Raw genomic sequence first — 25,467 nt, forward strand, 5'->3', positions numbered from 1 at the left:
GAAATCTGACAAAAACAGCTACTTGATTATCAAAGCAGTTGCAGATAAATTTTCTTTTGATTGACTAATCACTCAATTGACTTATTGTTCCAGGTTTTTGCCGTGGGGTTACTTGCTCGCAGATGAGCTGATCTTTCACAGAGCTGGAGGAATGCAGATATCAGTGTGCTCAGTGGGGAAGAGCGAGCCGAACATAGAACCATCCTTTATTCTCGGGGATCAACAGACAGATTCAAGCACACATGCAGCATCCATCAAATTACCAGTCGTCAGCGCACATCTGTCAGGCAAACGTCTTCTCAGTCTTCTGCGTGGAATAACTGAAACATAATAGATGTGGCAGAGCAGATGTTTTATCCGCATGATCCACTTTACAGTCAAAGTACACATTCATACAGCCTAAATGCCTTCATGCAGGACTCAAAGCCACAACAGAACCTCAGCGTCTGTCACTGAACAAACTACAGATACAGTATAAACCATGAAAGACCCTTCAGTCTCTGCTCCTACTACAGCCCTGTGTGTGTTCTCCTTCCAGCCTGTGGCAGTAACACACAGATGTTTAATTGATTCACTTCGGCCTGAGAGAGCGTCATAAGTTATCTATGTTTGATCAGAAAGACGCTGTGTGCTACTCTCCTCCCTTGTCTCTTCCCTAGCATCGTTTTCCCATCTCCCAGTCTGCCTTGCTATCTGTCTGCTTTTTGCTTAGAGCAGCATCTGCTACATGGAAAGAAAAAAAACTCTCGAGTCTCCTTGTCAAGGTTGTTGTGTGAAGGCCGGGTAAAAACAGCACAAGACAGATGCTTGGGTTTTGCTCCCTGACTTTTACCTGTAGCCTTTTTAAGAGGAGAGAGGCTCTGCAAGATGCAGGAGACCTTGCACGGGTCAAGGTTCTGAGACGGGGTTGTGTGTGTGTGTGTGTGTAATGCATGTGTAGGATCCGCTTAATGTTTACCTTTCCTATCGGTAATCTTGCTCCTGAGGCCTGACTGCGCAGAATGAAAACTGTAAATAGCCCTCGAGGAGCCCAGAAGCTGGGAAAGCACTCTCAGACGTCTATGCACACACGCGCACTAAAAATGTACAGTCGAGGGCCTTAACTGCTCGTCTGAAAGCCGCATTTCAATGGGAGGGAATGTTTTGTTCAAGCTGAGCAGAAATCTGACCTCTTAGTGTGGATAGAAGTGTTCCAGTTGGGTTTAACAGTGTGTTATTTTGGTCATGGTGGTCTGCTTTCTCTCGCTCTCTTTCTTTCTTTCACTTCCTCAGTCTCTCTATCTTTGAGTAGGAGGTTGTGAGCCCAGATGGTACCGCCTGGTTCCGTAGCCTGTATGTAGGCCACTTTTTCTCCTCAGAGTCTACCAGGCCTCATCTCTCCGCTGATGTTTCCCAGACAGCCCGTCAGTTCTTCACAGCGCCCCGGCGACTCGCAACACTCCACCACACCGCTCCACGCCATCACTTTTAGGCGGCTAACAACACTGTCAGAGCTCTGTCTTCTTTCTGTCTCTCAGCGACTCAATACCCCCCCTCCCCTTTCTCTCCTCCTGCGTGTTTCACGGCTGTCACTTCCATATGTTGTAAAGTCTGGAGGAGGAGGAAGGCTTGAGTCTTCCACAGCCTCACAACCTGTTCGGTTCATTCATTAGAGAGAGCGCTTGCTGGTCTGGTCAAATAGCATTATCAGTGTGTGATTGTGGTTAATGAGCATCCACGCTTTGGCCGTACAGGGCCTCAAGCTTCTGAGCATCGCATTGTTTCTGCAGCGAGGTGTTTGGATCGCACCGTGCCACTGATCCTCAATCAGCTGGCTTATGTCTTCCCTGCCAGGCGAAAGCTGTTCGGGACAAATGGTCCTGTGGTGCTCACAGCGGTGATACAGAATGACAGCTTTGCAAAAAAAGAAGACAAAAACACCTTAATAAGACATTTAAGTCTAATTTCAAAGAGGAAGGGGGCAAGATGCATTTATTACCAGTTAGTTTTATTCCCATCTACTGGCCTCGTGTAGAGTTCAGCTAAATGAACTTTGACCTGCAAAATAGCAAGACTCACCAATATCCAGTCTGACCTCTAGACAAAGGATTTTCATGCTGCTGTTTCAGAATATCTGTACGCTTAAAGAAAATGGCCATGTATGTTAGGATAGGTAAAGCGTGTGAAGAGAATTAAGTGTACTATAAAATGTGTGCTAATTTCAACTTGTGCTATGCGTTTGTTAGCCTGCCAGCCACGTCTGCAAAGCTTGCAACCCTGGACACATTGTGTCTTAAATTAACCACTTTCTGGCCACAGCCTGTACGTTTTGCCTCACCTTTTGTTTTATGGCTGTAAGCATTAAACTTAAGCTTGGTGCTAACGGTGACCCACCTATTAGGAGTCACGTCCAACCCCAGTATTGGGATATTTTCAGTGCTACCCCAACCCCAAAGTCCAAAGTGTGGCACCAATTTAGCTGATCAATTAAAAATGAACAGCTGACATACGTGGAGTTAAAATACAGTGGTCTGCCTTGTTATAGTTAACTGATTATTTTTGATTTGCTAGCCCTGAATATTCATTTCAGTTCTGCAAAGCCAACAATAGTTTCTCATGTGATCATTATGATCCTTTCGCTGTGGCCATCGCCCAATAGAACACAACCGCCTTCCCCAGAGGTGCTGTTTGTGTACATGACAGTAGGTGTGCTTGTGTGCATTCCTCGTTACAGTATATTTATATGGTCTTTGTGTATGTGTTTAAGAAATAGAGCACATGGGATATTTGCATCTGTGTGAGTGTATCTGTACGCAGGCCTTAGCGAGCCAGCGTGTTTGCTTATCCTCCCCATAGTCTTTGGGTTTCATTTCATGTACTGTTGCTCAATTCGAACCAGGTCGCCCTCAGCCGAGGCACCCCAGCAGCTGGCAGAAATAAACATAATGAGTTTTTCAGTGTTGTAGCAGCGCTCTGAGCCCCTTTGAATTATAGAGATGTAGAGCGGTGGAGCATAGCTGCCGCGTGTCCACCCGAGGGAGGGTGAACCAGGAAGTACTCCCAGACATCAATCAACTTGGTACGGAAGATGAAGGGGGATTAGATAGTGATGTCATAAATCCACTTGCTCTGCAGGAAGTGTGTCAGCAGTGGGAATCCTTTCAGAGTTTCCAGAGGATGGAATGGATTTGACTGAAGCAGTTGGAGGTGGAAATCCTTCGCTGTAGGAACCGGGAATGATACCTAATAATTTTCTTCCACTAAAGTAATACTGCAGTACTGTAATGCGAAAACCCATCAGCGCTACAAAACATCTGTCTATGAAAGGAGTGAACGTGCCTTTGCTGCGTTGCCAAAAGCCATTGCTTTGCTTCCTTTGATTGTAAAACAAAGAAAATATGAGTGACTGATATTGTAGCTAATAAACAGCAGATTTTTCTTTGAGGCAATGACACCATGTATTACTTTAGCATTAAGTGACCTCAACAGAGACCAGCACCGCTGACTCCAGACTTTATGCATGTCTAGAGTCCATATTCTCTTGGGTTCACCTAGATTTCTTCATCCATGCAGAACTTTGCACCAAAGTTCGCTGACATGTGTATACCACTACTGTGTGTGTGTGTGTGTGTGTGTGTGTGTGTGTGTGTGTGTGTGCGCGCGTGTGTGCATGCAAAAATTACTTCCCAGTCTAAAGCTAATGTGAATCCCAGCCACTTTCCATCAGCCGGAGCAACAGAGCATCCTTACAGATGGGAGTAAGTTGGCAGGTTTCCCCAGAGACAGAATACTCCCTTGGGTCAGCAGACATCATCAGATGGTTCAAACACCAGGAGCTGTATCATTATATGTGGGCCATGTGCTTTTATCATAAAGCCCGGTGAGCACTTTATTAGGAACATTTCCCTTTTTATGCAAAATGAATGCCAGGGACAGTGAATTTCCTAAATGTGCCATTTACAGCTCAGTGTTAACTGCAGAGGAGCATGTCAGCATGCACAAGTCATCAATCCTGCAGATGAGCTGCAGAGGGAATGTTATTACCTGGGCAGTTTTCAAGGTCCTGATTATCACCTGAGCAATCTCAAGGACTTGAAAACATTGCATGGTTTCTGTTGCAAAATGCCAATGATAAAGGTCAGAATATGTCATAAACAGTGTGGATCCTGACTAGTTAAAGCATCATAAGGCTGCTGGTGGCATTTGAGTATGCCTAAATGTCACAGCATTTCTGAACAGGTGCGTGGCCAAAGTGGTTTTTTAAGGGTGCTTTCAGCAGGATAACGCACAATCATCTGAAGGAAGTTTCCAGGAACCATAAATTTAGTTCAGCCACCAGAACTAACAAAACACTTCGTTGCATAACGCCTTTGATTAAGCAACAAGCAGAAATGATGGCATGTCTCTTATTACAGGATAAAGCAAGATTTCATTGCTGGGGGAGAAATGTGTGGTTTCACTTGTTTACGTGTGAGTCATTTTTCCACATATTCCCCCTACCACCCCACACTTTAACCATCTCTCTCCCCGTTTCTCCTCTTCTATTCCTCGTCTTTTTAATGTCCTCTGGGTCCCATCTGCAATGACCACCCTGAAGATAAGACATTGGGAATCCAGAAGTGCGCGTGGGTGTATGTGTGTGCCTATCTGCGTAAGCACCTGTAATGAGCACCACATGTGTGTGTGTATCGGAGCCCAGGCTAATGAAGCCCAGTCCATTATTTATTTCCCGTGGCCCTGTCGCTTGGCCCGTCGATGCACCTGTGTACACACACGCATGCACGCACGCACACACGCATGCACGCACACCATCTGTCTATAATGACCGTTCTCTTTCGTACTGCATAGCGCTACAGTCCCTGGAGTGGTCATTAGACGAGAGAAAGAGAGAGTGACTGAGGAGAGAGAGACCAGCGCTTTCGGCGTAGATTTGGAACCAGTTTTTTGGTTGTGCGTTGGGGTGGGGGGTTGGTGGGTCAGGGTAGGGTGGACTCATAAAGTGCAGTAGCACAGAGAAACATTTGCGTGCTCTTATGCCTGCTTTCTTTTCCCTCTGTCAAGAGAATACAATCTGCTACTGAGGTTAAATATGAATCTTTCACAGTCTCTTGCAGCAACAAAGGACAATACGATTCTTCCTTATATCAGCAAAGGCAAATGAATCTGGCAAACCACTGGTGGTGCCACAGTCAAGTTTAACATGCTACACAATGAAGTTATCATATACATGAAAGAATTGTTGTCAGCCATGAGAGGATGGTTAACTTTTAAGGAACCAACAGTAAATTCAAAACCTCTCCTTTTCAACTATTTTGTCTCTGCCTTTCGCAGCGATGGCCAGCTCTCAGCAGGGAGGCTGCTCCCATTATATCCACAGCACTTAGCTTTCTGGCCTTGTGGCCCTACCCAAATCCTCTCCGCTGGCTCCTGCTAATCCCCACCAATAGTAGAAGGACAGGGCAGACAGAGAGAGAGGGGGGTTGTGGGTGTTGGTGGCAGAGGGCTGGAACAGAAAGACAAACAGGCAGCTCAAATGTGGTTTCCATTTTAATGGGACTTCTTAATATCTCCCAGTGGAATTAGAACAAAGTGTGAACGTCCCTTTAACACAACCTTTCAAATTCTCCCCTTCAGTTTATGTTACATTTCACATCCCATCTAAAGCAATTTGCCTTTCATAAAAATGCCAGCAATTTAAGACATTCTCAGCATATATTACTCCAGAAGTGTGCTTTAGCAAACAGCTACGGGCAATGTGTGTATGTGTGTGCACTGTGTGTGGTTGTGTGTGTTGCAAAGCTTCAGGTATCAGTAGGCAGAGATGCCTCCATGTTACTGCCTGCTCCTTTAGTCATAAAGCTTAACAGGTTCAGAGGGAGAATAACGATGAATTATTCATATATGTTTGCGTGTCTCTCTTCGCAGGGAGCTGAATGGGAATAACCTCACACGCATCACCAAGAGTGACTTTGCTGGACTAAAGTACATCCGAGTTCTGTAAGTACCTGCCTTCAAGTTCATGTGTGATGATGAGATGTTTGTATGTGTATCTGTGGTGCATGTCAGTGTCTGTGTTTGTCCATTAGTGCATACCTGAGCTGTAGCTAACCTTGGAGCTCACAAGTTGCACAGACTTGCTGCTCAAATTAGCATAAACCCAGTAAAGTGGAGATGCTTCTGTCAAGAGTCCTACTCCAGAGTACATTAAGCTACTGAGTGACTGCAGTGAGTGAAGTAATGGACTTCTCTCTCACTGTATTCTGTCTGTTGTAGTAGCACTTATTGTCCCTTAGACACACACAAGCTGACTTGCCCTCTGTTCCCACACATCAACATGTAATGTGTACACAAGCGCCGGTCCTAAATAGGCTCTCAACACAGTTAACACATTCAGGTGAAGTCATTGACTCCCTCTGTGTTGAAATCGAACAGCACTTGTGACTTCAGGTATTAAAGTAGTTGTAAAAGTGTCTGCGTGCGTGCATGTGTGCGCACACACTTGTGAGCGGTGCCATAGGTGTTAAAAACGCTGCCAGAGGGGAAGCCGCGTAGACCTGAACATGTTTTAGATGTAACACGAGCTGCGCATAATTCCTGCTACCCAGCAACTATTTTCAAGCCTCATCGTTACTCGCCCATCCCCCTGTCTTCCCCTCCTTTTCTGAGCTTCAGCCTGCTTGTTCCCACTGCCCCTTGTCCTCTCCCGTCTCCCTATGCATGCCTCCTTTTCTGCGCCACCTCTTACCCCCACGTGGAGGTTAAATGCCTTCATGTCGTCAGCTTGTCACAAGCAAGTAAGAAGGAAACAACTCCTTGCAGGGGTACTAAAGACAGAACTTCCACTAGCTGTAAAGCCTCTGATTCCCTCACAGCCACCACTGTGCAGCACACACACACACACACACACACTGCTCGCTTTCTGAAATGTCAGCCAACCGTCTACTACATGATGCATGATTAACATGGTGTAGGTACATGGCATGTCTGTGTGCAGCCACAAAAAAGTCTGTCACTGTGTATTGGGGGGTGACCTCTGTGGCGCGACAACATTAAGACTAACAGAGGGTTGACCTCTGATCCTGCTGACCCCTGGGCAACCCTCAGAAGGAGCCAAACAGGAACAGAGGTTTATCTTTACAGTCAGCTGCCATCTATCCTGTCAGTCTAAAATCAACACAGCTGATTTACCTCCCTTCGTCTGGCACTGAGCGCTTGGCTGGTCTAAATCAGCAGAATGTGTGTGTGTGTGTGTGTGTGTGTGTGAGTGTGTTTGTGTGTGAGTGAGGAAACGCAGAACAATGGAGGAAAGAAAGAGATCAGGAAAACTGAAGGCTGCATGCCCTCAGAGTGTCTGTCAAAAAAAAAAGTTTTCTCAATTCAAAAGTACTCATCACAATTTTTTGCACTTCCATCTAAATTCATGAGAAAGGGATCGGAGGTGAATTGCACTTTTCTCTCTGTGTTTATGGAGTGCGAACAGTGATTAGCATTTATATTCGATGGAGAGGAAGCCCAGACTGCTGAGTTGCAGCGCGGCATGGCCTCACAGGAGACATGAGAGGTTGCCTTCAACACAGAACAGTTGTATACGTAATGAAGGAAAGCTCTTGTTGCTTCTGAAGCCGCTGGACGCTTTTCTCTCCTTCCTGGCCTTGTGTTGTTGTAACACTTCCAAAACCATCCAAGCCTCTTTTTTCATGCGTTAGCTTTGGCAGTGTGGGTGAGGAAAGGGTGTGTTCCTGCTTGCGCGCCTGTACTGTATGTTTGTGTGCATCCCTGTTTGTTTGTGTATGACTAATAGCCTTGATGTGCTGCCTGCAACTCTGATACTGTCCAACTAAGTCATCCAAGAGGTGCACACACACACACACACACGCACACAGCCTACTTTCTCTTGATTGTTCCAATTGTACAAACCTTGGAGCCCACCTCGGTTTCCCCTCTTACACTTTCTGACCCCTACCTTTAGTCTAGCCTCCACCCAGCCGCTACACCCAGCAGACCACACCAGAGCCCGGACCCATACTTTCTGAGCCACCTTAGATACTTTCCTGGCTGCTACTCCTGCTTCTTTTGCCAAGATTCCACACTGTGCCCCCAGTCCACACCGCTGCCCTGTGTGTGTGTGTGTGTGTGTGTGTGTGTCTGTGTGTGTGTGTGTGTGTGTGTGTGTGTGTGTGTGTGTGTGTGTGTGTGTGTGTGTGTGAGAGAGAGAGAGAGAGGTGTTGAATATACTGCACGCAGCTTGAATATACATACTGCAAGAGGTCTCGCCACCCAAACCCCAAAGCCCCCCTAGACTTTGTTAAAGCCTGAGTGGCCTTCCACAGCCTTGTTAAAAAGTCAAAGCCACGCTGTATCACGTACTCTCTAAGGCTCTCTTTCTGTCCCCTTTCTGCAGGCAGCTGATGGAGAATCAGATTACTGTGATCGAGCGCGGGGCTTTTGATGACATGAAGGAGCTGGAGAGACTGTGAGTACCACCCAGGGTTGTCTAGATAGGCCGACCAGAAATGACGCGTTTTTATGGATTTTCTCAACTTGAACTTCAAATAAAAACCCCACCCTTCTTCTGATTTGTATTCAGTGCTTGTATTAGCGTAATGAGACTAACAGGACGAACAGACCATAAATGGTGTATCAAGTGTGAGGCACTTCCCTGTCATTCCATTGTGGTCGGATGGCGCTGAGAGGGTACAGCGTGGGTTGGGAGTATTTTTTATTAGCTTTGCCTGACAGGAATGCCCTCAGTGGGATATGTGGGCTTAAGAGGCCTCCCCCACCGCAGACCCTAGCTCATCTGGACAGCACCAGGACTCCTCGACAGCTTGTAAACCGGCTGGGAAAACACACAGACAAACACAGTCAACCGCACCTCGACCAGCTCATTAGCAAATCAATAGTGCTACCCGCATGGAAACCTGCACAGCAGATGACTGTGTGGACACATGCCGCCATGCTCGCATAGTGGTTAACTTTTAAAAGACTTTCCCCCCGATCTGAAACCCACATTAACAATTTACATTACCAAACTGGAGGCCATGTACAGCTTCCCTACTCCTCCATATTCAACTGATCCCAAACATTGGGTAGACATATCCATGTGCCAGACCAATGGGGAAATTAAGCGGCTCGTTTTCATAACGTTTAAAAGCCACTAACCCACCAGCAGGTACAGTTCAGTGTGAACCCGGCGGCAGCGGACCATTAATGCCCATTGCGCACTAAATCTCCACCTCAGCTGGCCGAGCACTCGTCTCAGTGTATACAGTGAGTGGCACAGGTCCAAACATCTGTCTGAATGTGTCTGAAGGAATGGCAGCGGCCTGCCTTTCAGATTTGCAGCCTCTCTCTGCCACAGCCGCTGCTTTTACTCCCATGTGCCTCCAATGGGCCATTCAGAGAGAAGAGAGTTGTGGTTTCCAACAGATTAGCAACAGTCTGTTCCTCATTGACTTAATTGTTGTATTTGCATAAAGCCTGCCAGTCTTGGACGTTAGTTGTTTGACATGGCGTCTGTTGCCAACCACCATTCCTGTCAGTGCTTCCACGGGCTAGAGTAGGCTCATCCATTTCTCTTAATTTTATTTAGAAACATCTTGTTTTGATAGTTCAGGCCCGATAAAATCTGTCCATGTTCAGATAACTGGTGGATGTATTTCACTTGTTTAAAATGTTGCTATTCCGTTACTCTGGGAAAGCCAGCAGGGCACTGAATTCTACTAGGCGCAGCGATGTAATTTAACTGTGCAGAGATAATTTACGGCGCTGTCTCTGACTAGAAGTTTAATTCCCCTGAACTTTCAGTTGGATATTTATGTGACATTCAGAGCACACTGAAACACAATAGCCTGTGGCTAAGCCGATTCTACAGCAGCTAGCAGAAATTATTCACAGCCTACACAAGGGTGCACATGCATAGACACACACGCAAACTCACTGGTTGATCATATGTTTTCCCTGCCGCAGGCGGCTGAACCGTAATCAACTGCAGCAGCTTCCTGAGTTGCTGTTTCAGAAGAACCCTGCCCTGTCTCGACTGTAAGTGCATTCACTTTTTCATTTCAACTGAGCACACGCTTCTTTTTTTCTTCTTTGTCAGCGCACGCACCATCTCTCTTTGTCTCTTCTTTATAAAGCAGGTCACTGATATTGCTCAGAGGTGTATGTGCTACAATAATATACTGCAAAGCATGGTTTCAATAAGTCTGCTGAAGGTTGGCTCTGGTTTGGTTTGGTTTAAACACAATTAAAGCACAATTAAGCTTCAGTTGCACTTGCTGGAATGCCATCAAGTCTCTTTAACGTTCTGACTTATTAGGTGAAGTGTGTGAAGTGTACCCTGTAATTTCCACCGTATTTACTGTCTGTAACTGGATGAGTGGAAATCTGAGTTGTTTGCACATCATTGGGCCTTCGAGCCAAGTCATCTGCAGTTTCTGTGTGCTAGTCTGCCTGAGGGAGAAGCCACTGGTGACACTTGGACTTGAAATGAGGGACACTCTTGACTTTGAACTCTGTTCAAGGTGACAGGACGTCTGTGCTACTTAATGAGCCCCTAAAGCCCTCTCTGCCACAGGACTCATTCAGCTCCATCATATGAATGAAATGTGTCATCACTGTTTTCATTCAGTTTCCACTTGTTGAGGCCAATCCCGTACTGTCACACGCCCACACATCCTCACACTCCTGTGCCCCATGCAGTGAGACAATCCCACAGTAATGCTAAACTTTTATTCCCATCTGCAACAAGGCTCAATGTTTTTTTCTTTTTCTTTCCTAAGAATAATCAGTGTCCCTGTTGCTGATCATTCCAGCTCCCATTATTCCAGTTCAGACTACCTGGAGCATCTGGGAATAATGAAACAGTGGGACATGGAAAAATCATTTCCCTCCCTTCAACCCACATAGTGGTACAACTAATCCGTGGTCCCGGGCCTCAGCCCTCCATCTGTTTATCTTGCGTTTGATGTTTAACACCACCTTGAATCTCTCTTGAATCAACATCTGTCACCTCCTCGCAGCTATCCCCTCATGTCACCTATCGTTACGCCAAAACCAAGCTGTAGGGCTATAGGGCAGAGCCTCATCCTTTGGCCTGCTTGTGGCTTGGTAACACTGAGCAGCACTGACTTGTCTGTCTAGCTGGAACAGACACAGAGCAGGCCGAGGCCTTCCAGACCAGCGGATGGCCTTGAACAAGCGTGATTAGTCCATCTGGAGCGGTGGGCTCTGCCAACAGCCAGAGGATTGTGCTAACACAGCTCCCCTGTTTCATCCAATCTAACTTCACGCTCATTATTCTAACCCTAGTGCTGGCTTTTCTGCCACGTTCTGGAGAATGAGACTTTGTTTAACATCGCTTAATCGATTCGCTATGTGTCTGTGTATACACTCATTTGTTCTTCATCCTTGGCTGGATAAAAGAGGACTGTAATGGACCTTGAAGCTTTTCAGGTGTGGAAGTGCCTTACATTCTTCAGCAGTTAAAACAAATGTATAATCCAGGGCTATGGATTCGAAAATAATGCAATCTCTATGGCGCCTGTGTTTGATTGACAGTTGCTACTTTATGAAAGACTTCTAGTGCTTGTTAAAAATTGAGGTCTGGTAGCGTGGGATCAGGAACAGCAGCAGAAGACAAAAGTTTTTCCTAATGTGTTTCTTAACTCCTGAGCGGTGTGTCTGGGCCACACCGTGGGTTCTGGTTCCAGTCTGATGCGGTTAGGTTACAGCCTTGTCTCGCTCCCGCCAGCAGCTTTTAATGGACTTAAAAGGTTCTCAGCTCCCGGGGGAAGACTTTCGCTGCTATTTTGTGTGTGTGTGTGCGTGTGTGTGTGCCTGAGGATGACAGAGAGAGAGAAACAGACAGAGAGTCTATGATTGCATGCGTATTTGTGCGAGTGTCTTTGCACTTGCTCAAAGTGCTCACCGGGGCTTGTTAGGGTCTCCCTTTTATGATCCTAACAAGAAAGGTTAATGTGAATGCCCGCTGCCCTCAGGTGGAGCACTAACCCAGATGGTTTCTTGGACGCAGGATTAATTACCCTCTTCCCTTTTTCTGTACTTTTTACACTCTTCCTCTCTGTCTGTCTTATACTGCTCTCTCTTTTTGCCCATTCCGGTTTGAGGAAAAGCTTGTATAACAAAGTGGCTATTTGTCTTAGACATCCCGCTGAGAGGACAAACAGAAAGGAGGACGTAGGGGATAGAGGAGGGAGGACTAGCGGAGGAGATTGTCGCTCTCATTAAACTTTTGAGGAAAAGCGAGCCGGGTTAATAAAAGGCTGTCGGTTAAATGAGCAGGCGACTGTTGATTTGTGGGGAGCTTTTACACACTCGACTCCCATGCAGTCATTAAGCTAACGGGGTAATGAGTTTTCACTTCGGAGGGAAGATGGAGAATTAATGCAAGCGTTCTTACTAGAAGGATTTTCTCTGGATTCTGGCAACATAAGAACATATATTCATATTTACAAATAATTACTTTTTCTCTTTGCAAAATTCTGCAAAAGTTTGAACCTTAGCTTGTTGAAAATGCAGCCAACAGTATGTTTCCTTTCATGTACGCCACATAAAACTGAGAGAGTGCACGTATACAGCGTGTTACTGGGCCACGTGGTCTGCTTTCTGTTTTGAGAGCCTACCTCTTTATCTACACCCCCACTCCCCTGTCTCTCCCCACGCCTGAGAGATACCAGAGACACTGATGCATGAGGCGCAGAGAAGAGATAATTGGAATTGATTAGAGATGATTAGAGATAGTTAGAGTTAGTTAAAGCGGCCTGTGATGGATGGCTCTGACGAGAAGGCATGGGAACGGCGACGTGGAGGTGAGAGGCGCTGCGCAGAACATCAGTGAACAATAACAGTGAAAATAGAGTTGCATTCATCACTGCTAACGACCTGTTGCCCCTAGCCCACCACCCCTGACTGCTCCTCATCCCACTTCCACTACACTTCAGATCTGTAATCTACTCATCCATGTCTGTAATTAGTGTCTTTTCGCAGTGGGAGAGCAGGAGGAAGGAAGGACGGCGGGATGGAGGAAAAAAGAGGGATAGGTGAGAGCAGTTGGAGGAGTAGAGAGCAGTTAGCCTGATAGCTGGCCCCGGGGAATAGCATCTGGTTTGGGCTCAGGATGGGGGGTTGTGGGAGGAGGAGGCGAAGGGGTATTTTGCGGTTTTTGATTACCGTGTTGGTCGTTGCTCCCACAAACAAATGCCGGCAACAACACAGGCTTGTTTGAAGGGGTGTTGCTTTCATTAATGGCTAACACGCAGTGTGACGTGGTGGGGTGAGGGGAGGGTTAGGTTCCCTTGTGTATCTCCCCGGGAGGTACGGAGGAGGAGGGGAGGGCGTGGTCGTACCTGCACTACAGAGGGGCAGAGGAAACCCTGGCAAAGGATTGCAGAGGGGATGTGTCTCATCCTACTCTGAGATCTTTAATTTTCGTGTTAATGCTTGACGACGGGTATCCTGATATACACAAACCCTAAACACACGCGCTGACATACTGGCTGGCTGATGCACATGCACACACGCACAAGAGAGAAATAAAAAGAGGGAAAATGTAAATAACACTAATTAGACACAAACACACACAGAATAACACTATAATTACATCTCTGTGTGCTAATGTGTGGATGGCAGGCGTACACGAGGGATTACATTCTTTATATGGCTTTGACTGTAGATAAAAGAGCGGCTTCGGCTGTGTGTTGATGCGGAGCTGCCTGTTCTCTGTTTGTGTTGGAGGGATGCTGTGTTTTCTGTTTGTTGATCGCTTGATGCTTAGGGAACGGTAGCACAGTGTGAGAAGAAAGAATTGTTTGGGGGAAGGAGATCTAGAATAAATAATGTGCACTATCATTAAACCTATAAATCATCTCTCTGTCGCGGTATTCCCACTTGTTTTTGACTCATTAGTTATACAGTATTCCCCCATTTTCATTATACTGCAGACTGATTGGCCTGCAAACTCGCTCTGGTGTCCCAAGACTTTTTGTGCCACAAAGCAAGCAAATTAACTCTTTCAACTTTTGACTTTTTCTGTATGACTGACTGAAAGACTGGAGTGAATGTGTGTGTGTGTGTTTTTTCTCCTCGTGACTGTTTTTAAGTGTTTGTATAATACTGCGCTGTGTGTGTGTGTCTGTGCATGCATGTGTGTCTGGCAGGCTGTTAATGGTCCAAGCTGGTCTTGTCGTTTCCTTCTCTTTGTCTCTGCCTATGAATGACCTGCTTCGACGTGCTAGGTCTCTCCCTCTCGCTCTGCCTCAGAGGACCGTTTGGGCCCCCGCTTGGCAGCAGTCCCCATGGCAACCCGTCTTCATCAGGAGGACTCTGTGCCATCGATGGCAGACATCCTGATTTCTTGACTGTGGTTTGTCTGACACTAAGTAAACACTGATAGCAAAGACTTTAGTGAGTAAAGTTAACTTTAGACACAGTGGAAGCCAAAATACCTGCATGCACCCGAGAAACTGGCTTCTTAAAGGGTCAGTCCACCCAAAATTATGGTAGTGGTATCTACCCTCACAGATTTTAGTTTAATTAAGATTTGTACAGCATAAATCTTTTTTTATTCACATTTATGTTATCCTGAGTAACTTTTTTTGCAGCAGCTGATTCTCTAAAATACGATTTTGCAATGCTGTGAGCACCACCAACAAAAATCCGCTCACAGAGACACATATATTTAACTCTGGATAAATAAAACCAAAACTATTTGCATGACCATAGGGGCAAGTTAGAAGTATGTTTTTGTTTTTTTTTTCTCCTAATTTGGGTGAACTCACTCACTGAGTCCTGATGCAGTTACAGTTACATTTTTGCATGACATACCTGACCTGGCGGAGAACCAAAAAAATACCTGGCAGGCCTTAACTCCTTGCCCCTGCCCCTCTTCCTGCCCCTGTCCTTGTCAGCTGGTAAAAGTGGCTTTTATGGCTTGTCGCTGTTTTCTTTACGAGTCGGACCGTGTGTGAGAGAGAAATGCAGACCAAACCATGTGAGGAGAGCGGAAGCCAAAAGGGGGTAATTTAAAAACCACTCCGCCATCTGAAATATTCACAACCGCAGCACAAGGGGAGCGAGAGAAAGAGAAAGAGAGAAGGGGAAAAAAAGACAGAAGAAGAAAGTGAAAGAAGAGAGAGTGAGTCGGTCAGAGGTGCAAGAGGAGCAAAGATGTGGCGAAAGCAGGAGAGAAACAGCGGTGTTTATATTTACTAACGATTCTGTGTCCTTCCTCATGAATAATTGAACAGATGGATTGAGGCTTGTTAAATATTCACACTAAAGCGCTGGGACATCAGTGCTGTTTTGCGTGTGTGTGTGTGTGTGTGTGTCCAGCGTCTGGTACACACTGCTCCACATACTCGCTCATACAAGCTCTGGATGCTCTAAATATTCTTACAAGCAAACATGCACACACACAGGTTCTTCTGCGATGACCATCCCAATCATACACATGTGCGCGTTCCAGAGTGTGTGTTTGTGTGTGTGTATGTACGTCTTCGCATTGGGGACTGGCCTGGTCATTATGAATTGATACAGCATGAATAAGACATCACAGTGTGGTCTAGATCCGTCATGAGTATACACACACAGGGATTTCACTCGCGGAGCAGCTGAAGGAGGCCTCCTCCTCCTTCTTCTCCTCCTCCTCCTCTCTGTGCCGCTGCCGACAGTTTGCCTCTTTGCCGGCTGGCCTCGCCTGGTCCAGATTGGAACTGACACACACAGGAGTAAAGGCTGCCCTCATGTCCTCACACACACACACGCACACACACACACACACACACACACACACTCCTTGGAATCTCCAAGCAGGGGTTTGTGGAATGCTGCCATTCCAGCCAGGAATAACAACCCATATACTGCTAGTTGGGTTGTCCTGCTTGTGTGTGTATGAACACATGCTTAGTGGACGTGTGTGTGCATAATGGCTCTGTACAGTGAAGCAGCACGGAGCATGAATGTAGCTATCAGGATGAAAAATCCAGCTCATTCATCACAGGACTAATAGAGTGCAATCTCCCTGCGATAGGAGTTTCCTTCACTCAGCGCATCTGTCCATCTCGTTACAGCCCTGTTCAAGATCTGGGGTTTCGATCAGCGCTATCTGCTCTGGATCATCATGTGGAAGTGTCGTGTGTGAGCATCTTAGCAGGAAGACTGCAATGTCTGTGTGTAATCTCTAGTTATGAGCTGTTAGGGTCTGGACTCGAGGCTCTGGAGCTCAGCGTTGGAAGTAACCCAAGTAGACCCAAACACAGCCTCTCCTCCCCTTAGGCGGGGAGGGGAGAAGGAGAGGGGGATCGCAACCCTTCCCGACATCCTCTGAAACAGGAAGAAGCATGAAACTACCCACACATGCGCATGTGTTGCCCAGCACACATGCCCAGCAAACCCACACGCGTACAGTAAATGATTGTTCCAGCCCAACCCTGTGGCCTCGGGCTCTGTCTCTGATTCTGAGATTTAAAAAGAGCAAACAAACAAACTGCAGGGCAAATTATGCCTTCACACACACACACACGCACGCACACACACACACACACGCAATAACACAAATGCCATTGCACACATACTTTGCCCACTCCTGCTGATTTGCTGCTGTAGCAACCAAAGCTCTGCGGGGTTCTAACTCAGGCTGTTTACCTTTTCCGAGTGAACGGAAGACACACACAGAAAGAAAGAGTTACGAGGTGAAATGGTTCTAAAAGAGACTCAAATGTTCTGAACGAGATCTGGTCCAATTGCTTGGGAAAAGTGTGGTGTAATGGATGGAAAGAGATTTTTGGATTTTTAGTTGTGTGTGTATATGTAATTATGGGCTTTAAGACGCATCCCTTTATCCTCTGGAAGGAGAGTCTTTGGTTGAACTCCTTCCTCTTCCCTGTGGCTATATTTCTACATGTTTGTGTGTGTGTGTGTGTGTGTGTGTGTGTCTCTCTCTCTTTCTTTGTGTGTGTGTGTGAACTCTGGGTTCTGTCTCCGCTCTGTCTGTGGTTAGCAGGTCCATTCTTGGGTCTTTATACTTAGCGCACCTCCATGCCTTTTGTTCTTGACACTACACAGGCTGCAGAGCTGCCGCCACATCGCAGCAGCTGAACTTGAAAACCTGGTGAGTGATTGTGTCACGGTACAGAGACGATGCCCCGTGCGCCTCAGGGGTTAATGAGGTTAAGGTGCAGGCTAATGGTGACAGAAGAAAACTTGTGGCAACAGGTTTGCTGGTTTGAATCCCAGCTTGAGAAAATCTTGGTTGGCTAAAGGAATGAGGCAACTTTTGTCTTTCTGCAACTGCTGTTGAGGTGCCCTTCAGCACACCACCTCCTTCCTCCAGCTCAGATCGAGCTGCTAATTGGCAGTTGTGGACTGTGGTTGTGCTAGGAAGCTGTCATGTATTATATTTCACTGTGTGAGATGTGATGTGCATCGTAGTTATGACAGATTCAAGGCAACATTCAGATGTATGTAAGCCTTCTGATATTAAAGATGGAATTGCATTTGGCATTTTAATAAACCTTGGTTGCTTGAGAATTTTTCAAATTGCTCTTGGCATTTATACAGAGTGCTCTGGAAATGCTTGGCATTTGATTTTGTGTGTGTGCCACAGAAGCCACAGTGAACTGAACTGTTTCCTACCCAGCCTCTTCATAGCTTTAATGAGTCACTCGATTTTAAATGGATGTCTTGCAGAATGGCAGCGTCCTCCTGCCTCAAATACAGTTTTTTCTCTCAAATTTACCCAAATTTGCTCTTTTAATATCCCACGTTGATACTTGTACATATTGTTATCTATTGTTTCCTAAAGTGCTATTACACTACAAAAAGCAACTTCCAAGCACTACTCTGCCAAAACAAAACTTTGTGACACGCTTCTAATGAGCAGACACACTGTCAGACATTGTATTGACTTTCAAACAAACAACTGTCCTCTGAGTCATGTAAACACTTAATCGGCTTGTGTACCCATATCTGGCTATGCACAGTAATGACTTATGTGTGCCTGTAAACATTCTCAGTGTGACTAGTGGAAAAAGACAAACAGGCACAGCCCCACTTTCAAATAAAGTTTAAATATGCAGCTATTTGAACTGTTGTCAATGTTGACTGCAACCAGAACCTTCTATCCTGAGCCTCTGTGCTCTGCACGCTCTGCCTAGCCATCCTACTTTTTCAGTAAACAAAAGACACTTGTCTGCTTAGGTAAGTGGACTGCCCACATTCCAGTAAAAATACATATTGAGCCGTGCAGGGCCGGAGAGCATAGCAAAGAGGAAAAACTGAATTCTAGTACAAATGCCTATCTGTTTCCAATACCGGCTCCCTCTCACAATGTTCTCCTGCTGGTATCACAGCACGAAGCAGTGATCTCATTAGCCCCAGAGTGTATGTGTACGCTGACTGTGGAGATATTTTTTGATGGGAAACAGTGTGTTGTTCTGTGCAGGGGGTGTCTTTCCTTCGTAGCTTTGCACAAAATCGCTGGGGGATGGAATCGATTCCCCTTTCCTGCTGTTTCAACTAGGAGTGCACACACACCTGCCCCACCCAAACAACGCTTCCAGAAATGAGTGTTACATCGGTGATGCAGCCTGAGCTATGTGTGTGTTTACCTGTTGTGTATTGTAACCAGAGCAGGGCCTGCAGTCCCACCAATCTGACACCTCAGAAGGACCAAAATGGAGGAGAGAAGCATTGAGTATTGATTGAGAGGGAGGGAGTCACAGAGAGATGGAAGGCACAGTTGGAAAGCAGAGAGGATGAAAGAGAGGAGAGCCGTGAAAGAGAAAGGAAGGTGGGGCAGGAGAGGAATATAAAACGTATTTTATTCATTATTTATACAGCTTGGAAAGTTGATTTTTTTCCCTTATGAACTTTAAATTGTTTTTTCAGACACTATAAAATCCCTCCCTCCTATATCTATTGTAGCAATTCAATCAAGTAAATAGACGGAGAACGAGAGGAGCGGAAAGAGGGTAAAACGAGCTAGAGGGCAATAGAAGGACCTGAAAGTGACAGACAGTGCCTGTGAAGCAATAAATAGTGTGGGGATAGAGTAAGTGGGGTTGGCAGATAAAGCGAAAGAAAGAAAAAGAGGCAGGGAGAAGAAAGATTGGCCTCATCTGCAGACTTTGAAAGGATTCTCATCTCCTCTCATCTCTGTGGCCGTGCTGGGAGACAGAGAGGGAGAGGGAGCCAGGGGCACCTGCAGCGGAGCATTAGCCAAAAGCCCCATTATCACTTCAAAGCTGGACTCTGCTGGTGGAGGCCTGAGTGACACTGGGGCCCTATGGCGGATGAAACACCGCAGAGAGATAGGAGTAGAAAGCCTCCTCCCTCTGTCAGCTTTTCCCCATTTTCCCTCTATCATCCCCCTTGCCCCTTTTACTGTACCTCACTTCCTCTCTGTCATCTACCTTGTCCTACCTCCCTTATCGCTTCCCTTTCCTCCCCCTCTATTACTTCCTCCCTGCACCTTATCTCTACCTTTAACACCTGGCTGCCTGGATGGCGAGCCCTATATGAGATCTCTTTCTCCTTTCCTCTTCCCTCCTGGCTGAATTTCTCCATCCTCTCTGGCTTATGAAAGGCCGATGATGAGCCCCAGGCTGTGGTAATGAGCTTGCAGGCTCTTTCATGTGGAGATCAAGCCGATGGCTGGAGGGGGTGTTGTTGGTGCTGGTGTTAGTGGAGTGGATATTACCAGCATCGGATTGTGGCTTGTAGAATAGAAGACTGGTGGGTCAACTCGGGCCCAGGCCAGACCAGGAGATACAGACAGTTCCCATGAAGTCAAGAGTGTCCTAGCCAGCCCCGGAGACACACAATCCCGTCAAAGAACAGGGCAAATCATTATAGCCTGTGTAAGTTATAGCATTCCTCTGTCCAATACATTATCCCAGAGACCTTTCCCGATATTTACAGGCCACAGAAGGTCAGATACTTTAAGCGGGACAACGACATAGGCCAGAAATCAATGGCAGACACACAAACTCATACAACATTTTCTATTACTACTCTCCACTCGCTCTCTTGAGTGTGTCAACACTTCATAAAATTGCCATCTGAATGAGTCCATGGACAAAGAAGGAGCGACAGAGGGATATTTGAACAAAATCTGATGTGCTTTGATTTGACTTTGGCCTGAAAGAGCGTCCCCACTCCTGAAATCCTCCTTCCTCGCCCCTGTTAAATCCTCCAAAACCAGTCTTTGCATATGTGTGTATGTGTCTATTAATCCGTAACGCATAGCCGCACACTATTACTGCTCCCTCCCCCTGACGCCTTCATTAGCTCCACAGACAGGGATTTCCTCTGACTTGCAGATTAGGCCCCTTTCCTGGCCACTTCATAGTACCGCTGCTATGGGGTTGCATCTGATGGCTATTTTCATTATCATTGGTGTTATATAGAATTTAGTCTGCTACACGTCAGAAAATAGTAAGAACTGTCAAACACAATGAGCGATGTCTTCAAATAGCTTGTTCTGTGCAGCCAATAGCTCCAAATCCAAAGATGCTCAATTTACAGTGGTATAAAAATGAGAAAAGTAGCTAGTTTTTGCACTTATTAGTGTAAATTTGTGCAAAAGAAAGAAAGCTACATTCTTTGTGTGTGTGTGTGTGTGTGTGTGTGTGTGTGTGTGTGTGTGTGTGTGTGTGTGTGTGTGTGTGTGTGTGTGTGTGTGTGTGTATGCCTGCGTGCGTGCGTGCGTGCAGTATACACTGGGAGCAGGGAGGATATGCCCAGGTTCCACTTCATAAAGCTGCTGTAAAAGAGAGGAGGCCATTCATGGCTAACAAAGAGTTTTCACATGAACAAGCTAACAGGCTGGTGCCCAACAGCCCTCCACACTTCCTCAACGCTCATTTTACCCATTTTATATCCTCTTTCCTCTCCTCCCCCTCGCTCAGCACTTTCTTGTAAGGTAATCGGTAAAACATCTTTGATATTTGGTTGGTGTTAGCACGTGTCAGTTTTAGGATTAGAGGACGGTTCTTGCAGGAGTTGTTTTTACTGCCAGAAACTTTGGCAGGAGATAATGGCAGAAGCCTAATCAAAGATGGATATGTGATAAATACCTCAGTGAAATCATTACAGTGTGAGCCAGCTGTCTGGGCGGGTTTGACTTTTCACTCATTCCTTTGTCTTTTTATAGTATGGCTCCTAATAGTTTCTATGGAGACTGAATTGGCAAAGTGTTGTTGTGCTGCGTTTGGCCCCTCGGCAGTCTCACCCTCATTCACCTTCCTACCTGTGTTTCTAGATATAGAAAGTTGAAAGATGGTGATACATCTGTGTTAACACCCTCGTTCCTCCAAGGGCAGAGAGATGGAGAACTGATAAAAGTTTCTTTCACAGTACGAGTAAAGTCAAAGCTTCGGGATGTCTCTGTCAGCAGTCGAATTAGTGAAAAGTTTCTTCAGCTGATTGAATGTGGAAGTTGTCATAACGCTGTCAGTCCTGAGTTAGTCTGCGTAGCATAACAGGGATATTTTCGACGTTCGACAGATGTCTGCTTCGTAGAGAACGGAACTAAAGATGTTTTATTTCTCCCGGTCTTTTGCTTGTCTGGCTTTACTCCCTGCCTCCCCTCATTTGTGGATATGGAGAGGAGGTTGGGGTAGAAAAAAGGTAGAAGTCAGATTGTTTTTTTTGTTTTTTTCCCCGAGTTGTGAGAGTGAGCTGAGCAGCGCAGAGTTGAGCGAAGACGTCCAGCGGGGTTAGAGAAGCACAGCCTTGTTTCCCAGGCAGGCACCCTCTTTGTGACATGGTTAAAGATGTGTCCTCACACCATTCCCATCACCCCTCGTCCCCTCCTCTCCCCACCTCGGCTCCCATCCCTCCATCCCTCCCTCCGTCTACAGAGAATAGCCTGCCCTTTGCTCGAGCCATTCCGTCTCCTTGGAGCTCATTGTTCCCCGGTTGCTAGGCAATAGCTGGGGCCTCATTTGGTCACCTTGGATACGGGGGGGGCCTGGGTATTTGGTATGGGGTCAGGGCTGACAGAGGTGATGTGAAGGTGTGTGTGTGTGTGAGTACATACAAGGTTGTGTGCACACAGTGACTACATTTCCATGCACAAAATATTGCAGTGTTTGCCTTTATTCTGAAAAATATTCCTAGTAAGACGTTTACGTGACAAATTAAAATGAGTATTCCACTAATATCCCCATTTACAAGCAGCCATGCATGCTGCGAGTAACAAACACGGACTCCCTCTTTCATTCCCTCAGCCACCTTCTTGAAAAGGTTGGTGTTGTGATATTTGCACATATCCAAAAACCTGTTGATATCTGAGTCTATCACGTTTGAAAGTAGGTGTGTCTCTCCTTCTAAACAGAAACTTTTTTTGTACATGCATCTCTGCTCCAGCCTTGCAAACTGTTGTCTAGACAACACTCAGAGTTGACTGTAAACAGGCAAAAGGCCCCGTGTCACGAACTGCCGTAAAAACTGGGACATATATTCTGAATGCGCTGTATAGATGTCCGAACAATGCTGCGAAAACCCCAAATAATATCAGTATATCTCTTAATATGCTGTTTAAAAAGGTGTGTAAGTGACCCAAATTCAGAATATTGTCAGATTCTAAATGCTTTGCATTCATTTTTGCAGTCAAATTTAGTTTAGCTTGTTTCAGTTTAGCTTTTATTGTTTAAAAATGTTACATTTTAGTTAAGTTTAGTTTCAGCATTAGTTTTTTATTATTATTATTATCACACTATCGGGAATATTGGTCAGGGGTACGATTTAAGAAGTTCAGAATAGTTATTAAAATACAAGCACAGCACTTTCTGAAGGCAGTAGACTCACAGTCATGTAGACTTCCCGGTCTGAATAAACATGTACACCAATGCCCCCACATGCTTGTTGACCAATTTGAACACTAAATCTAAAGACATTTCCTGAATATTTTTATCTATATTTCACAAAATCGTCACAGTTTTCTTAAGTCTTGCTACTATATTATTTCTGGTAAATTAAATGTTTTTTAGCACCTAGTTTTAGTTTTCAGTTTAGTTTTAATTAATCATAATAGCCCTCTTGTGTGTGTGTGTGTTTGTGTGTGTGCATGCGTGCGTGCGTGCGTGTACGTGTTTGGTTAAGGGTCAGGCGTGACAGCGCCGGTACAATAGTGTGGGGTGTGACCGACCCCTCCTTCACCATTTATTAGCCTATTCAGTCACCCACTCCCCTGCTCCGAGCCAGCCTGGGCCAGGAGGCAGCCGAGCTGTCAGTCAGCGGGGAGGGGGAGGTGCAGAGAGGGGATCCCAGAAAACATAATTAATGTGTAACACAGGAGCTGCCGTATCGCTCTAAAGAGGAAATTAAAGAAACAAGCTGCCACTGTAACGGCAATTACGTGCCACTGAATAGACCACTGTCTTTGAGTTGTCAGTGCTGTTTCAGGCACTCACACCTGCTCTCTCTTTCATCTCTCACCCTCTCTCACCCTCTCTCTCTCTCTCTCTCTCTCTCTCTCTCTCTCCATCTTCACTATGTGTTTCTCTCATTCTGTAAAACACACACCAGGGGAGAGCCTCTTTGTCAACCGCCCTCCTGAATTCCGATCCTCAATCGTCAAGCTGGCCGTGGCTGGCCGGCCTTGGAGAGCCCTGGAGTGGCTTTCACAAACCTCCACCAAACACACACACACACACACACGCACAAACGTATACTATTGTTGCCAAAGCTGAAGCACTCACCAAGAGAGTACGAGTGGTGAAATGAGCAAAACGGAGAGGAACATTTTTAGAAAATGAACTCTTATTCAAATGAGCCTTGTACTCGCCTCTATACCCCTCTTTCTCTCCCTCTCTCCCTTTCCGTGCTTCTACAGTACAGTCTGTATCGCCCATGTGACTGCATGATCAGCTGCAGAGGCCTTTTCGCTGATATCATTAGCTTCTGCGGTGCATCCCTGAGCCCTTAGAGCAAAACCAGCAACTCATGTTTTACCCCCAAATTAGGCCTCATTAAGGATGACTCTGTCAGTGTTACGTGACTGTGACTCATCAGCCTTTTGTGTCCTTTATCCAACTTTTTAACGCACCACACTGGCAAACTTTTCCCTCTGCCCCTCATCCATCTGTAACAGTCCTCTTATCTCTGCGTTCTTTTTATCTGGGCCTGCTGACATTACAAGACGGCGTATCACAGCTTTCTCTCTCTGTCCCGGCAAGAATGCGGGTAGCGACAAACTAGCACCCAGAATTGATTTTGCAGTGCGCTGCAGAAAAGCTCTGTGGCTGCTGTGTAGAAAAAGTATTCCCTTGGGAATCAGTTTTCCCCCTGCGGCGTCTGCGTGCGTGTGCTCCGAAACCGACTGTGGAGCTAAATTTGTTGCAGGTTGCCAGCTAAATCGCTAGCCTTGTGTTCTCAACACTCATAATGAGTCAGAAGGAATGCGTTGTCCTCACCTGAGCTGTAACTGATAGCAGGTATAAAGAGGATTCAACATGCCCACACAGAAGGAAAGAGAAGAGAGCCTGGCACTGCAAAGGGCATACCTGCGCTGAGAGGCAGGGTGTGTCCGGCCTCTCAGGGTTCACCGCTCCGACAAAACCGCAGTGGTAATGCAGCAGGCAATGACTCCAGAAGCTGGCATATAAATTTAGACTCAGCACGACATTGGGAGAGTTTCCGGAAGAGTCATTAAAGAATCACTGAGTGAGGAAGCGGAGAGATTCATATTCATGGAATTCATCAAAACAAGTTATTGAAAGCGACCAATGCATTCATTTAGTCTGTTGGCTGGATTCGTCCATTGGGCTGCATTGATGTGGTGTTGACCCCGGACCACAGCGTGCACTGCTGTCAGCGTGGCTTTGTTGGTGGAGCAGTAACCTCTCTTTGTACCCATGTTTGGGCCAGTAACCTTGCTTTGTGTTGCTGTGTGTATCAGGGTGTAGTGTGACTCCCCTTCTCCATAAATCACTGTCAGATTCCAATGGTACGAAACAAAGCCCTCGCCTGAAGCTTGGATAATGGGGTTGTCGGTGTGTGTGTGCGTGTGCGTGCTCGTACGTGCATGTGTGTCAAGCCCTTCATTTACCAATCGGCGCCAAACAGAGTTTATGAAAATTCATTGAGTGTGAGATGAGCTTTTTTTCCTTCAGATGAATATTGCACGAAACGCAGCATTGGGTGACAAAACACTCCATCGATTTCAAGGAAGGAAGGAGGGAGGGATTGAGGGAGGGGGCGGAAAGAAAAGGATGAGGGAATGAGGTTGATCGCTGATGCGTGATGGAATAAACCGCAGAATTTCTGTCACTGCGTGCACGTGTGTGACTGTGTGTGTGGTGTGTGTCTGTCCCACACAGGGGGCTAATAAATAAATGATGTTTGAAATGAGAGCAGCTCTCCGTAGACCATCTCCACTTCATGAGAAGTGCTTGTTTACAACTCCGCACACACACACACACACACACACACACACACACGCACACACACACACGCACACGC

General features: G+C 46.2%; 1 protein-coding gene across 1 annotated transcript in view; it reads left to right on the forward strand.

Annotated features, from left to right (window-relative positions):
- The window catches only part of slit1a (slit homolog 1a (Drosophila)), an 89,091-nt gene that overhangs the window by 4,780 nt on the left and 58,844 nt on the right, over positions 1 to 25,467 (forward strand). The window contains exons 2-4 of the mRNA XM_041947666.1: positions 5,905 to 5,976; positions 8,381 to 8,452; positions 9,949 to 10,020. Of these exons, the coding sequence (XP_041803600.1) occupies positions 5,905 to 5,976; positions 8,381 to 8,452; positions 9,949 to 10,020 (216 nt within the window). The remainder of the gene's footprint in view (positions 1 to 5,904; positions 5,977 to 8,380; positions 8,453 to 9,948; positions 10,021 to 25,467) is intronic.

Source organism: Chelmon rostratus, chromosome 11 (genome assembly GCF_017976325.1).
Source record: "Chelmon rostratus isolate fCheRos1 chromosome 11, fCheRos1.pri, whole genome shotgun sequence".
Lineage (NCBI taxonomy): Eukaryota > Metazoa > Chordata > Actinopteri > Chaetodontiformes > Chaetodontidae > Chelmon > Chelmon rostratus.